This window comes from Psammomys obesus, unplaced genomic scaffold (genome assembly GCF_907164565.1).
Source record: "Psammomys obesus unplaced genomic scaffold, mPsaObe1.curated_primary_1811, whole genome shotgun sequence".
NCBI lineage: Eukaryota > Metazoa > Chordata > Mammalia > Rodentia > Muridae > Psammomys > Psammomys obesus.
The window spans coordinates 2,225,222-2,239,557 of record NW_026591643.1 but is presented as its reverse complement, the minus strand read 5'-3'; the positions used below and the strand labels follow the sequence as shown (position 1 = coordinate 2,239,557).

The 14,336-nt window shown below is 50.6% G+C and overlaps 1 protein-coding gene across 1 annotated transcript; it reads right to left on the bottom strand.

Annotated features, from left to right (window-relative positions):
- Positions 1–252: 252 nt before the first annotated feature.
- LOC129680092 (serine/arginine repetitive matrix protein 1-like) lies at positions 253–13,385 on the bottom strand. The gene is made up of 5 exons (XM_055611610.1): positions 13,150–13,385; positions 12,664–13,091; positions 12,346–12,430; positions 4,025–4,230; positions 253–3,883 (listed from the first exon to the last, which is right to left on the bottom strand). The coding sequence occupies exons 1-5, from the start codon at positions 13,383–13,385 to the stop codon at positions 3,768–3,770; spliced, it is 1,071 nt and encodes a 356-aa protein (XP_055467585.1). The 3' UTR covers positions 253–3,767.
- Between the last annotated feature and the right edge of the window lie 951 nt (positions 13,386–14,336).

Genomic DNA, 14,336 nt, shown 5'->3' with positions numbered 1-14,336 from the left:
CTTTTGTGTCTAGCTTAGTTCACTCAGCATAATATTCTCACATGCACGCTGCAGTTTGTGTCAGAATCTCATTTCTGTTTCACAACCGAATAATATTCCATGATGTGCATGGGACACATTTTCCCCTCCTCTTATCCTTTCATGGGCATTTGGGCTGCCTCCACACTGTAGCTGCTGTGAACACTGCCACATGAACTTGGATGTACAGGTATACCATTGAAGTGCTGAAGGAACAGTTTATTGACACAGAATTTTATTGCTTTTCTGCAAATGCCACAGAGTATTTTCCCTCATCTATTTTAACAAGATATATCCCATTAAGTTAGGAGAAACGGCAGACTTCAAGAATAGCTTTGGAGCCCAGCACGGTGGCACACACCTGTAATCCCAGCACTCAGGGAAGCAGAGGAAGGTGGATCTCTGTGACTTTGATGTCAGCCTGGTCTACAAAGCAAGTCCAGGACAGCTAAGGCTACACAGAGAAACCCTGTCTCCAAAACAAAATAAATTGAAAAAAGTGCTGGCGTCTTGAAAAACAAACAAACAAAATAAAACAAAAAAGAAAAAGGAACAGTGTTGGAATCCAAGTAGTTAACATCAAGTGGAGTGGTATGGTGGGGGAGGAGGGAGAGGATACTGAACTGGGAAGATCAAAGTCAATGAAACAGAAAACAAAGACAGGAACTTCTTACTATAGGATAACTTTGGCCCAGCAGGCCCACCAAGGAGACAACACAGAACACAGAGCAGAGGAGTCCCCAGGAACAACAGCCCAATGTATGTTCGTGTGTGTGTGTGTGTGTGTGTGTGTGTGTGTGTGTGTGTGTGTGTGACAGTGACATCTTATGAGGGATGAATCTTATGAGGGATGAGTAAGAGCAATGAGGTGTGTGCAGGAGCTGGATGCCTCTCAAGACACTGACTTGGAGAGGCAGGTGAGCTGTCCGTTGCATCGGTGGCTGTGGTGTTTGAATGAGAATGGCCTTCACAAGCTCAGCATGCTTAGTCACCAGTTGGTAGAACTGCCTGGGAAGAATTAGGAGGCGTGGTCTTGTCTGAGGAAGTGTGTTGCTGGGAGTGTGGGGCTTGTGCACCGTGCCTCCAGAGAAATTGGCATGTGGCTGCAGAGATGGAGTGCGTTGAAACCCTGGAAATAGCAGACTTGAGATTTAAAATCTCATCCTGAGAAGGAAGGTGTGGGACAAAGCTCTTTGTTTCTGTGCCTGCCTCAGGAGCATGTGACACAGCCGCGGGTATGGCTACCGGTGATCAGTCACGTGGGCTTCTCACCTGCTATCTTTCCCCATGAAAACAGCGTCCTAAGACCCAGCCAAGGAGACCTTCATCCTCAGAGCCCCTCCCCACTGCCCAAGGTTCATAAAGCCCTGCTTCACATGAAAGAAAGCTGTGAGCGTCATCTGCTTAGCTGTTTATCTTAGCTGTAACACTGGGGGAAAGAATTCACCGCTGGACCTCTGGACTCGACACCCGAGTTTGCCGGGTGCTCACCAGGGAGTCATCAAAGAAGCTGCTGCTGTCTATCACACCACTCCAGCCACCACAGCTGCCGGATGTTCCCAAAGCAGCCCTACTGCTCTCAGGCTGGGCCCTGAGCTCCCTGCTGCCTCCCGACCAGGTGCTGGCAGCCCAGCTAAAAGAGAAATGACACTCACCTCGGAGAAAATCATCTTTTCCAACACCCACAGCTGGACCAAAGACCTTGTGGCACCGACCTCCTTCTGCGCTCACTCGGGACCCCGCGCTTCACCCTTTTCTGCCAGGAGACCCGCTGGCGCTTGGACCTTCGGCAAAGAAGGGCCTGGCTTCCTGCAGGAACCACAGGGGTGGGCTTTGGCATTTAAAAGCTGCCTCCTTCACCAGGTAGCTCTCTCTGCTACTGCTCAGCGCCATGCCTGCCTGCGCCATGCTACCCTCCATGATGTTCATGGACTTAACCCTCTGGACACATAAGCCCTCAAATTAAATGCTTTCTTTATAAGTTGCCTTTATAAATTTTATAGGTTGGCCATGTTGCCTCTTCACAGCAATAGCAAAATGACCTAGACAATGATCCACAAAGAAAGGGCTACAGATTTAATAAAGTTCTTGAGGTGGCCAATAGGCTGGCTAGGCCTGAGCCACAGAGGACAGAGGTAGAGGCTGGGAAATGCAGGGGAAGGCGCTGAAGACCGAAGCTGTGCTGGTTTTGCTGGGTCCCTCAGCTTTCCCAGTTGCATTACTGTGAGACACAGAGGCCTTTGCAAATAGCCATGTACCACTCTGTTTAAACTCCACTGAGGTTCCTCAAAGCCTCTCCCTTCCAATCCCCCCACACTAGGTAGGAGAGGTTAGTGGGGAGAGGGGGCGCAAACCCCTTTACTTCTCCTGGCCGTGTAGGGTCTATGGGTCTCCTGGCAGTGTAGGGCCTATGGGTCTCCTGACTATGTAGGGTGTATGGTTTTTGTTTGTTTTGTTTTTTAGGGCTATACCAATTCTCCGTCAACAGCAAAAGCAAGTGTCTCCTCCAAGCCTCTGTGTTGAAATGTTTCTCTTGGTCGGTCTCCCAGCCGCCACACCCACTGTCTATCTCTGGTCTCTCCAAACTGTCACATGCCACACACCACACTTTCTCTGGGCTCTCCTGTTTATATCCCTCAGAGTCCTAGACCACGCCCCTCTCTGGAGGCAGGCCATTACCAGCTGGCAAAGACCACGCCCCGCAGGAGGCAATTATCAACTGTGGACAAACTAAAGCCCAAACTAGACACCCCACACTTGGGATTAAAATAAAAACATATTTACGTGACATAACTGAGTTTTGAAAGAAGCCAGACTTCCAGTATAAGCCATGCTGGGCTTCTGTGAAGTTCCTAAGTGGGAATAAGTGCCTTGCTGACTGTCCTGGTTTTATCTCTGTTGTTGTGATAAAATGTATTGACAAAAAGCAGCTTAGAAGAGAAGTGGCTTATTTTAGCTTACAATTCTGTGATAGCTCATCATTTGGGAGAAGTGAAGACAGGAACTGGAGAAGATAGTCACATGACATCCACAGTTAATAGCGGAGAGAATAACGCATTACAGCTTGCTTGCGAGCCTTCCTAACTCTTACGCAGTTCAGGGCAGACCCTAGAGAGTGGTGCTGCCCGCGGCGGGCTGAGCCTTACGTATCAGTTAAAATCAAGGCAGTCCTCTGCAGACGTGTTCACAGGCCAATCTAGACAACCCCTCAGTGGAGACTTCCTTCTCGGGTAAGCACGGGTTATGGCAAGCTGAGAACTGAACCGACATGGCACACTGACCTGTGAGGTGTAAATATCCCCCAGGTATTGCTGCCCCAGGCCGAGAGGAAGCCCAAAGGCCATGTGGATGTCTGTGATCGCGCTGTAGCTAGGGGCTGTGTTGACATCGAGGCCCTTGCTGCCACCGAGGGCCACGCAACGGTTCATCTGTGGTCCAGACTGCCTCGTAGGGCCATGACTGGGTCTGTGGTGGTCCTGATGCATTTGAGGGCCATGTTGATGTCCACGGCCTATGTTACCATCCAAGTCCGGGCAAATATCCCTGTTTTGTGCTGCCACACAGGGCCATGTTGATTTGGTGGCTTGTGCAGCTACCTGAGGCCTTATTAATGTCTGCAGTACATCTGTGGTCTGTGCACCCGAGGCCATGTTGGTGTCTATTTTGGGGGTGCCTTGGGGGTTCATAGTTGGTGTCTGCCACCTGTGTTGCACTGGAAACCATGTAGAGGCCCAGGATCCATGTTCTTGCTACTGGAAGCCACTTTTGCAGGGGTATTGATGACTGCAAATGCACAGTTGAGAAGCAGGGACATAGAAGGCTTCTGTGACAACCCCTAAAGCCTCAGCCACTCCAAAGTAACAACCTAAAAGGGAAGCCATCAAAGAGAACACTTAAGAAGTGTGTAAGATGCTGAAGTGTAGCTCTCCACACTTGCGGCTGCCGCAGCAGTGCACAAGGAAAAGAACTCAGCTGTCTTTCAGGGACTGGCCACTGGGAGTCTGACCTTGGTCCACGGAGTACATGGGCAACACTAATTGGATTTTTCCTCCTTCTTTCCTCCCTTCCTTTCTTCTTTCCTTCCTCTTCTTTTTCTTTCTTTTTATGGGGGGGTAGGGGTCACATGGGTGTGGTGGGGAAGACATGGGAGGACTGGGAAGTAAGTGTGATTGGGGTACATGATGCAAAATTCCAAAACAACCAATAAAATATCTGTTGGGAGAAAAAAGAAAGAAACATTATGGGACCCAGAGTAACCCTGAGCCTGACACCGAGATGCAGAGTCATCACAGTACCCAAGACCAAGGGGAGCTTTCTGAAGCGAGAACGCTTTGGCCGTGTCACCTCCGCTGAGGAAAACCAAGGTCTGCTTGGAGACCTCAGGTCTAGGGTTGGATAACATGCTTCTGTATAAGGTGTGTTTGAAGCACTGCTGACATTTCAGTGAGCAGTCAGTTCTACTATGCAATCGTCCTCAAGCTACTGACCTGTGGCATTGTTAAAAGAATTTAGAAAAAGCCAGAAACTTCTAAATTGTGGTGGCATGGGGCCACCTTGTCCTTATTTCTTGTCCACAAAGATCCACAAAATCCACAAAAGGACTTTTTTCACAGATGTGGTTCCAGAATGAAAAAGATATATCACAACCATCCTACAATTATAAAACATAGAGAAAACCAAAGAGAACAGGATAATGGTTGTTATGAACCAAACTCATTTGAGGTTACAATTTCTGCACAGCACAAACTATTAACTTCAATTTTAACTTCCAATTTCTATTCTAGTTCTTGTGATAATAGCATGTTTGGCCTAGAGCTCCTTTTACATCAAATTTTATCTATCTGTCCATCTAACTACCATCTATTTATCTATCATCTATCTATTTATCTATACATTTATCTACTCATTCCTTCATCCATTTATCTATCATTATCAATTCATTCACCCATATATGGCCACATATATATTGCTCCTTTACTCACTTAGTGACATTTATCAGATACAGTTTTGTTACTTCTGATTGATAGTTAATATTCTACATTATGCTTTCAGCACAGTTTTTACAGTTGTATTGAAGTATAATTGACAAAATCAAACCTGTACACATTTGGTTTGATCACCTGAGCTCAACTGTGTCTCTTAAACCCAAGAAGGTCTTTTGACTCTGCCTGGGCTCCTCAGCTGGCACCATTGCTGGCCACTCTTCAGCTGTGGTCACTGTCTTGCCTTGTTTCACACCTAACATTTGAAAACCATGTTCGCCGTCTTCTGTCCAGCATTTGAGTTGTTACAAGGAACGGCCTGCCACCTTTGCTCTTTCCCAGTTTGGGTGAGAGTCCTTCTTTTCATTGCACCAGTAATCACTCTCTGCCTGCCTGTGACTTCCTGCCTCATGTGAGACCACAGTGAGCATTCTTGAACATCATTATGTTTATTTGAAAATCTGCAGTGATTGCCCAGCCACTGTGCTCTTGTTTGCCCTACAGGATGGTTGTGTCTATTTATGTCTGCTAGGAAAGAAAGGCTCCACTTGGACCATCCAGCCCTGGTTTTGGAAGTCCAGAAATATAAGGAGACAGTGTGATGGGTGGCAGCAGCAGCAGCGTGATTACAAGGGAGGAAACAAATACAGGAAACACAAGATCACTGCCTGATGGGTTCCACAGGTAGAAGGAGGTCTGACCCACTTGGAGTGGCGAGAAGCTGGAGTGTGCGGGAGCCAGAGCCAGATCCACTTGTGAAGGAAACCAAAGCAGAGGAAGGTAGCAGAGCATCAGTAAAAGCTCCTGCAGAGGTGGTCCAGCAGTACCCTCTTGATGGAGATTCAGAGTGGCAATTCTTCCTGGGAAATGTGTCCCAGTGGTTCCCTGAAGATGTGGACAGCTGGCTATACTAGTACCCATGACATTGGCTTACCTGAGCGTTGGTACAATGTTCTCATGGAATGTCTACACCTTACCCTTGTTCATTCAAATACTGATTTCTCTCCCCCACTCTCTGGTTTCAATCTGGACATTGCATTGTGATATTTATTCTAAGCATCACCTGTCTCAACTTTGTGTAAAGATGCCAAAATAGGCAACTAGCCACAATGTTGAGCAATAGAAAGGAAGCAGGAAGAGAGGGAGGAGCCAGAGGACAGGAAGGTGGGAGGCAGAGGAGGAAGAGAGAAGGGCTGAGGAGAAAGCTGAGAGAGAAGACTGGAGGAGAGATGGACTGGACCTAATATATCACTAAAAGCAAGTATAATGTGGGAAATCTAAATGTTAGGAAACTATGAGGGCTTGGAGGTTTAGGATGGAACAACTATTGCCCAGCATTGTGTTCTAGGTTAATTAAATAAATCCCAGTGTCTGTGTGGTGATTTGGGTATACAGCTGTTTAGGATTAACAGCAGCTTTACCAGAAGATATAGCAATAGTAAATATTAATCGTCACCTACAACTGCTGAGCTCTGTTCTATCACAAAGAGAAGTCAGAGACACATAGACGGATTATCATTAAGTGCTTCAGCCAGACTGCAAAGGAGACCCTGAAAGACCACATGTGAATGGTGACAGTCTTGGAGGGCCATCCAACAGGGGCTCCCCAAGCTTCTTAGGACAACTTTTCCTTCCATGCTGTGAGGTATTCCATTCTAGTGAGGTATTATGTAGGTCTATGGCCCCAGAGGCAACAGTACCGGCTGCACAAAACAGTTTGTTCCCCAAATTCCACTGGACCTGGTGAAGCAGTGACCCCCCAAGATCACTGTTCTGGCCTCATATATAGGATTTTGTTGAGGGTTTGGAGTCAGTTCTAGAATAAGCTCATGTGTCCCATGGCTCCACGTGGGGGAATGAGGGTTCAGTTAAGCAGGTGTGGGAGCATGGCTATCTTCCAGGGAGAAGCCTGGCTCAGGAGACAGAAGGAGAGTTGTCTGCACGTGGTTCAACAACAGAGGTCTTTGCCTCAGCGATCCTGGTTTGCTAGCCTGGAGACCTGGGACTGCCAAGGGGTGGCTATGCCTCCATTTGCATGCTCTGGGAGGCTGTTCTGGTGGGTTTAAACTGACTGGTCTAAGTGGACACCTTCCAGAGGTAACCATGAACTTGTCTTTGGTAGGCAGGACCTGGAGCCACTGAGTGTCCCCATGCAGAGTCCCTCACACCGTGTTGGATGCACTTCCCAGCAGTTTGCTATTGGAGAGGGCCTGGCTGTGGACAGTGAGGACAGCTACACAGTTTTAGCAAAACAGCTGCAGAATGAATTTCTGTCAACTGAGGGACTGGGTTGGATCTTGTCTTTGTTCAAAGAAGAGATACACAAAGAATCTCAGTGTGCTCGGATGAGGCCTGGAGAGGGTAAATGGAGACAGGAGGCTGAAACCTAAGCCAGGGTTCCAGGGAAAGGTTTGACTTGGACCATGAGTTTGTGAGTTATCAGTAAACAGTTGTTTCTTACAATTGTGGGGGTGGTAAACCCAGGAGGAGTGGATGGCTACCGAGAAGGCAGGGTCAGGAGTCGAGAATGGCAGGCATCTGCTTGACCCCACTTAATGCAGCATCCTTTCCCAGGAATCCCACATTTGATGTGTTAGATATTTCCTTAGCTACCCGAGTGGTATCTTTCTCTCCTACAAAACTGTTCCAAGAATCAGGAGCCATGCCTTTCCTGCTAATTATTCCCAGACATTCAGAGCATTGTGGTGGTCCGCTAAATCTTTAGAAAATGGGCAGCTGCAGGACCGAAGGCCACAAGATTCTTTCCTTTAACTGTTTTCACTTGTTTCAAATCTAATGTGAGAAGCTGTTTTTTTTTCCTGGCATTTGGTGGATCCAAATATGAAAGACAGTTCTATAAACTTATTAAATTCATGCCATTACTTGAGTTAACATAAAAATTCTATTAGCAATTTAATGGGCCAGTGAAATGGCTCAGCAGGTAGAACCTGTTACCAAGCCTGACGACCTTAATTTGAAGCCACGGCCCCACAGGTGAGGGAGCGCTCAAGTGCTGTCCTCTGACTGCCACAGGTCTTTCACTACAGTCACTCCCCACACGCAAACGAACAACGAACAAAATGCAATCTTAAAATTGAAAATATTTCATTAGCATTTTCTTATGTAAGTTTGGAAATATCATTTTAAATGAAAGCACTTAACTGCTTTTTACTTTATAACTCAAATGTGACTTGCTATTTCTTGCAAAATCCACTGTTTTTGTAACTCTACCACCGACAACAGTATTGCAAATTAGGACATGAATAAACCCTGATTACATCTGACTCAGCAGAATGCTTGCTCCCGTCACTGATGAGGGTGCTGCTTTGATTCGAATGTTGTGTGCTGTTTTCACATAAGTCGTTGAGCGCCAGGGAGGACAAAAGGGAGTCATATTGAAATGCCTTCCATTAATGATTACCACGGCATACTATGACCGCACAGGGATGGCTCCCACATGCCAGAAGAAATGCATTCTGGATTTTAAATGATGGCTGTAGCCATAGTCCACTTGAAATCCGGTCTGCATCATTCATATTTCCCTTCACCTCGTAAGTAAGCAACATAAGCAGCCCCAGTCAGGTTTGCATTGTTTGCTGATTTCTGTGGTATCAGTTCTCCTGCTATGGTAAATCAGAAGCCATCATCTGAAGCTATTGAGCAAGGGTTCGGCAGAGACAGAGCAGAATATACATTTTTGCTTGACTTGATGCAATTTCAGAAAACAGGTAATAGAAGAGTATGGTTAAAAAGGGAAGTGGTTGCTATAAATATTTGTTACCCATATTTTAACATGTTTGATTGTAATTTATATAATTTATTTTTACCTTAGCTTCACTAAGACTTCAGCTTCTGAGGGCCCCTTCAGGATGGTGATTCTTGGCTTGACTCTTCCTTTTTGTGTTTTTTGTTTGTTTGTTTGTTTGTTTTTGAGACAGGGTTTCTCTATGTAGCTTTGGCTATCCTGGCCTCACTTTGTAGACCAGGCTGGTCTTGAACTCACATCAATCTGCCTGCCTTCTGCCTCCTTGAGTGGTTGGGTTGACTCTTCTGAGCCAGACTCCCTACCTATTTCAGGCAAGCTGGAAGCTGAGTTCCAAATCCCACACAGGATGTCAGAACCATACAGTGCAGATCTTTGTTGGAGGTCTGCTGTCCAAACATGACTTTTTCTAAAAAAAAAAAAAAAGTTCCCTAAGCTCCTTACCCAGGCAGCTGCTTATTTGGTAGCTACAGTGGCAGAACTCCCTGGAGCCATGAACATTATGAGACAGCAGGACCCTTCTGTGACTCAAATCTAGACCTGTACTGGGAAAATTATGGTTGTCTAGCTGGTCGCCCAGGTTGAGCGGCCAATGTGGTTCTCAAGGGCTCAGGCTGAATGAAGTATACTGTACGTGGGCGGTTAGGGAGGGCCCACAGGGCCAAAGGATGCCTCCTTTCCAGCCAGAGTTTCTGTTCACTGTTAAAAAAAAAATAATAGAGAGAGACCACCTATTTCTGAAAAGCTAACAAAGGTTTTTTTTTGTTTTTTTTTTTTTTGTGCTTTACTGAAGACAATAAGTGAAAGGGTTGATAGCATTCATCACTAGGCAACGCAAACGCCACGGTGAGAAGCCATATATGGATGCCAGACTGGTCAACATGCCAGGGAAGCTGACAGCACCTGGGTTGCCATGAACACAGCCCAGGAAAGCACAGATGACATGGAGGTATGGAAAATTATTCTGGCGAACAATCCTGTTTGTTTTTCTTAAGATAAATATAAGTGTGTGGTACAGCCCAGCAATCCCGTTCCCACTGCACAGCTAAGGAGGTGGAAACATAGTCATGATGCCTTCATCCTGCATGATGCCACGCATGAACAGCAGCTGGAGTGCCCATCGTGTGGTGAATGCATAAACACTTTTTATTAGAATTCTGTTCAGCAGTAAGTACAATCAATTGATTCGTGCAAGAGCATGGACATATCTGAAAAGCACTGAAGCCAGACAAAAGACTGGCCACTGCATTAGTCCATGCATAGAAAACGCTGTAATGAAAACTATAGTGCATGGACCTGGCGTGGGGAAAGGCTAAGGCTAGCTTTCACAGACACTGGAACAGTGCTGAGTCATGGGGCAGTCCTTTGTATAAGTGTGTGCAACTGTCTAAACTCGTGGAATTGTACAGTTAAAGTCAGTGGTTCTTATTGCACATAAATTGCACCTCAATGCCAGATGGGCAAAAAATGTAAAGATGGTTTTCACTAAGAACCCAGCAATTTCATCCCCAGGTCATTCAGCTGCATGTCTCAGTGATCCCAGATACAATATTCCCAAGCTAAAAGCAATATGTTTATCACAGTGACATGGGTATGTGATAGGGCTTCACAACCAGCAGTGAGTGAGCGACAGCCACATGAAACATCATGGACACATGTCACCAATATATATGGAACAACAACGACAGGCACAGAAAACCATGCTCTGCGTTTCTCTGTACGAAGTTAAAAAAAAAAAAAGGGAACAAACAAAACAGCCCAAGACAATTATAATAGCTATGAGTGCATTCCTCCTCACAAATGTCTAACCAGGCGCAGGAAGGCAGATCTGGTGGTCTGACAGGCCTGGGATGCACCCTCAGGCACTTCATCTTGGATGAAGATAGATAAATGCTCATTTATATGTCATGAAGATGTCACATGCATATTTAATAGTTTCTGCTATTATAGTCTATAAGAGAAAAGCTTTTAAAATATCAAGAAACGCTGTTATGTCTCTGAGAACTCATAGCCATGGTTTCATGAGTCCTTTGGAAGAGTCACAATCGGGTGTTTTGCACAGAGATGCCTGTACTATTGCCTATATGAAGTGACAGATTAACCTTGGCTATTCCTAGGAAAATGAAGGTGAAGATTAATAATGAAAATGTCAGTGATTCAGCCGGTTAGAATGTGTGAATGCCTGACTCCAGAATTCATGGGCTAGAAGTGTAACCCCCGAAGTCATATGCTCTTGCTGTCTGGTGGGACCTTTGGGATGGAATTAGTTGAGTAGCTTTGTCATGGAAGGAGCTCTTTGGTTGGTCTGTCTTGCCATGTGATACCCCATATACCAGGTCACAATGCAGCACGAGGACGTCACAGCTGCAAGCATGTCTGGAACTGTGAGCTGAATAGACATGTGTTCTTTGGAAGTGTTGTGGTGTTCAGTGATAGTAAAGGAAGGTGGGCCAGGAATAGGTTGTAGCATAAAGAACAGAAACACTTTAAAAATAGAGTAGAAGAAATTAAAAGGAGCTCAATTAATTGAATGAATACTCGAGGAGATGCAGTTTAAATGTTAGTAAACATGTAAACACTAAGATAAGGTTTAAAGGATTTAAGTATTCCTTGTTTTTAGCGCGGGAAGGTGATATCTGTCCCAGGAGGCTGCCAGACCTGCCCAGGCTCTACAGGAACTTGCTTAGCAGCTGATGATGTGATTTCTGGAAAGGTAGCAAAGTTTTTTTGTCCTGGTGTGGAGTTGCGCTCCTTCCTGCCTGTGAGCCCTCCAGGTTCACGTGACTAGACTGCAGCTACCCTGGGTCCAGTCTTTGGCACGCGTGGGAAGCTGAGCAGACTCTGCAAGTGGAGGCTGAGGAGGCTCAAAGTAGAGCCACAGCGAGCTCCTCCCTTGTGAACGGGCCCCGACACGAAGCAACCCAACCTCTCTAAAACCCTAAGTCGGTTAGTTTCCACGTCACTCCTGGCTGAGCAGTTGGGGGACCACAGACTGCCCCTCTGTGCTGCCTCCGTGTTCTCTTGGAAAGACGGCCCGGCGGACTCTGCAGGCTGTGCGGTCCCAGGGCCTGTGGTTTGGCGCTGCGGGCAGGGAGCGCTCCCCCGCCCCCGCAGACTCCAGGCCCAGGGCTCCGCGCCACGCACCACCACGCTCTCCCGAGTCCTCGCGGTGCCCCTGCCCTCAGGTGAAAGCCGTGTTGGCAGAGCTTAAAGATCCTTCTCAGTGGAGTTCCGCCCGCCCTTCTGCAGCCCAAGTAAGGCCCCCTCTGAGCTTCTTCCATTACCCACCCCCACGCTGAAGAGACAGCTGCCCTGGGGGGCGCTTGGCCCTGTGCTCGCGGAACTACAGCCATTTACGGCCTCGCGGACACAGGCACAAACTCTGAAGAGTTAGGCTGGCCCGTCCCCTGCCATGGCCCGTCCCTCCTGACAGGGAAATCCTGCGCTGTGCGGCTCCTCTGCAGGGGTTGGAATCAGGAGGGCGGCTGGGGAAGAGGCGAGCACAGCGCTTGGGCTTCCGTCCCAATCCAGCCGTCACTGCTTCACCAACGGAAAGGCCGGCCGGGCCAGCGGGGGACCTACCTCACCGTTTGCCGTGAGCAGTGAATAAAAGAAAGTTCCCGAAAGCTTTCATTCCGGCATCGCAGCGGGCGGGCTTCAGACAACCCTGAGGCAGTTAAGAAAAACGACAGTAAAATCTGAGAAACGAGGAGGCAAGGTCAGGTGGCTCGTCTACACTAGACTACACTCTAGGGGCAGAAAGGGCACGCACGAGGGCCCTGCGGTGAGTGTCGAGGGTGGCGGTGCCCGCCCGAAGGAGAAGGAGCGGAGCTGCCTCCCGAGCCCCCGAGGGCGGAAGCCAGCGCCGCCGCCCCCTGGCGCCCTGAGGTCGGAGCTCACCCTTCGCGAAGGACGCGGCTCCGGGCCCTTCCTCGCAGGCCCAGCCGGCCGCGGGGGTCCCCGGTGGGGAGCAGAGAGCCAGCTCTGCACCGCGGCAGCACGCAGCGGCGCAGCCTCGTTTCCCTGGAAACGGGAAGAGCCGCTCAAGTTTGCTCTGCTCTGGCGTGGGCGCCGGCTCCTGACGCGCGGGAGCTCTCCGGGCCCCGCGCCAGGCCGCGGAGGCAGGCCGCGTCCCCGCGCTCCGGCCGGCGCGCCGCCGGGCAGACCCTGCGCCTGCTGCTAAAAATAGAGAGGGGCGGCCGCGCTCGCCCGCTCGCTCAATCCGGAGCGCTGGGCCGAAGCGGAGCCCACGCAGAGGCCCGGGCGAGCTCGGAAGGCCCCACGCGCCGCCGCACGCGGCTGCCCGGAGGGGCGGCGGCACGCGTGCTCTCGGGAGGGCCGAGGACCCCGCGAGCACACCCCGGCGGCCCTGGGCCACGGCCCGACCCGAGGCGGCGCGGGGCCGGTGCGCACGCGCGCTCTCGCCGCCGCGCCCCCAGCCGCGGGCTGGGACCCCGCTCCTCCCACCTCCGGTCGCTCAGCCTCGGGCTGCGGACGGGCCGGGGCCGCCGGAGGGAGGCCTGGAGCCCGGCTTTGGGCTGCAGCCTCCTCCTGCGCGTGGGGAGAGTCTCGGCCACGTCCGGGGGCCGGGCTGGCCTGCAGCTGAACTCACCTGCCTCCATCCCCGCCCTGCTCCGCCGCGGGCCCGAAATCCTCAGCCAGTTCTCCCCAGTCCCCTGTTCCCTACAGTACCCCCCCACACACACACACCTCACCGCAACACTTTCTCCTGCGCACACACCATGTCACACACACACACCTCACCACAACACTTTATCCTGCACACACACACACACACACACACACACACACACACACGGCAACACTCTCTCCTGCACACACACACACACACACACACATACACACACACGCGCGGCACGCCTGGACTCTGCACTCACTACCCCCCGTGCTCACCCTAGACACGTCTCGGAACACAGCCCGCTCCCCCAGCACACAGCACACGCGCACCCCAGGCTCACACAGCCCATCCGTCCTGTGCGGTCCGCTCCTACGTGCACGCGGTACACACCCCTACGAGCCAGCACTTCCCGAAGAAACACACTTCGTCCTCGTCCCCGAAAGCCGTTCTGGGTTCCTTCCGGGCGTGTGACCTTTCCCCGGCTCCGCGCCCAGGCTCTCCCCCATCCCTATCCCCTTCGCTGAACCCCACCGGCTTCTTTGGGCTTCCGGGTCCACTCGGGGGGGCGCGGAGAGCTGCTGCCCCGCGCACTGGGCAAAGCGCTCGCGGGGTTCCGGGGCGGGAGGCCCCGGGCGTGGGCCCCGGGTCCCGGAGGAGGCGGCCCCGCGGGAGTGCGGTCTCTAAGGCGCCGGACGGCCGCGCCGGCAGGGGGAGGGCGAGAAGGCGGAGACTCGGCGAGGGCCCCCTCTCCTAGGGGAGGGCCGGAGGGGCGTCCTGGGGGCCGGAGGGTCGGGAGGGGGCCGCGGGGCGCGGTGCCGGGGAGCCGCGCGCGGAGCCGCGCGTCCGGGGAGGGGGCGCGCGCGCCCTGCGGTGTTCCGCGGCGGCTCGCTTCCCGGTGCGGGGTCGCGGCGGCGGCGGCGGCGGGGGGCGGAGG

Excerpts from the sequence above, each read along its gene's own strand:
- LOC129680092 (XM_055611610.1), bottom strand. The coding sequence starts at position 13,385 with ATGGAGGCAGGTGAGTTCAGCTGCAGGCCAGCCCGGCCCCCGGACGTG. Across the intron at positions 13,092-13,149 it reads CCGGCCCCGCGCCGCCTCGG|AGCACGCGTGCCGCCGCCCC; the intron begins GTCGGGCCGTGG and ends GGCCCTCCCGAG. Across the intron at positions 3,884-4,024 it reads CATGTACTCCGTGGACCAAG|GTTGTTACTTTGGAGTGGCT; the intron begins GTCAGACTCCCA and ends CTTCCCTTTTAG.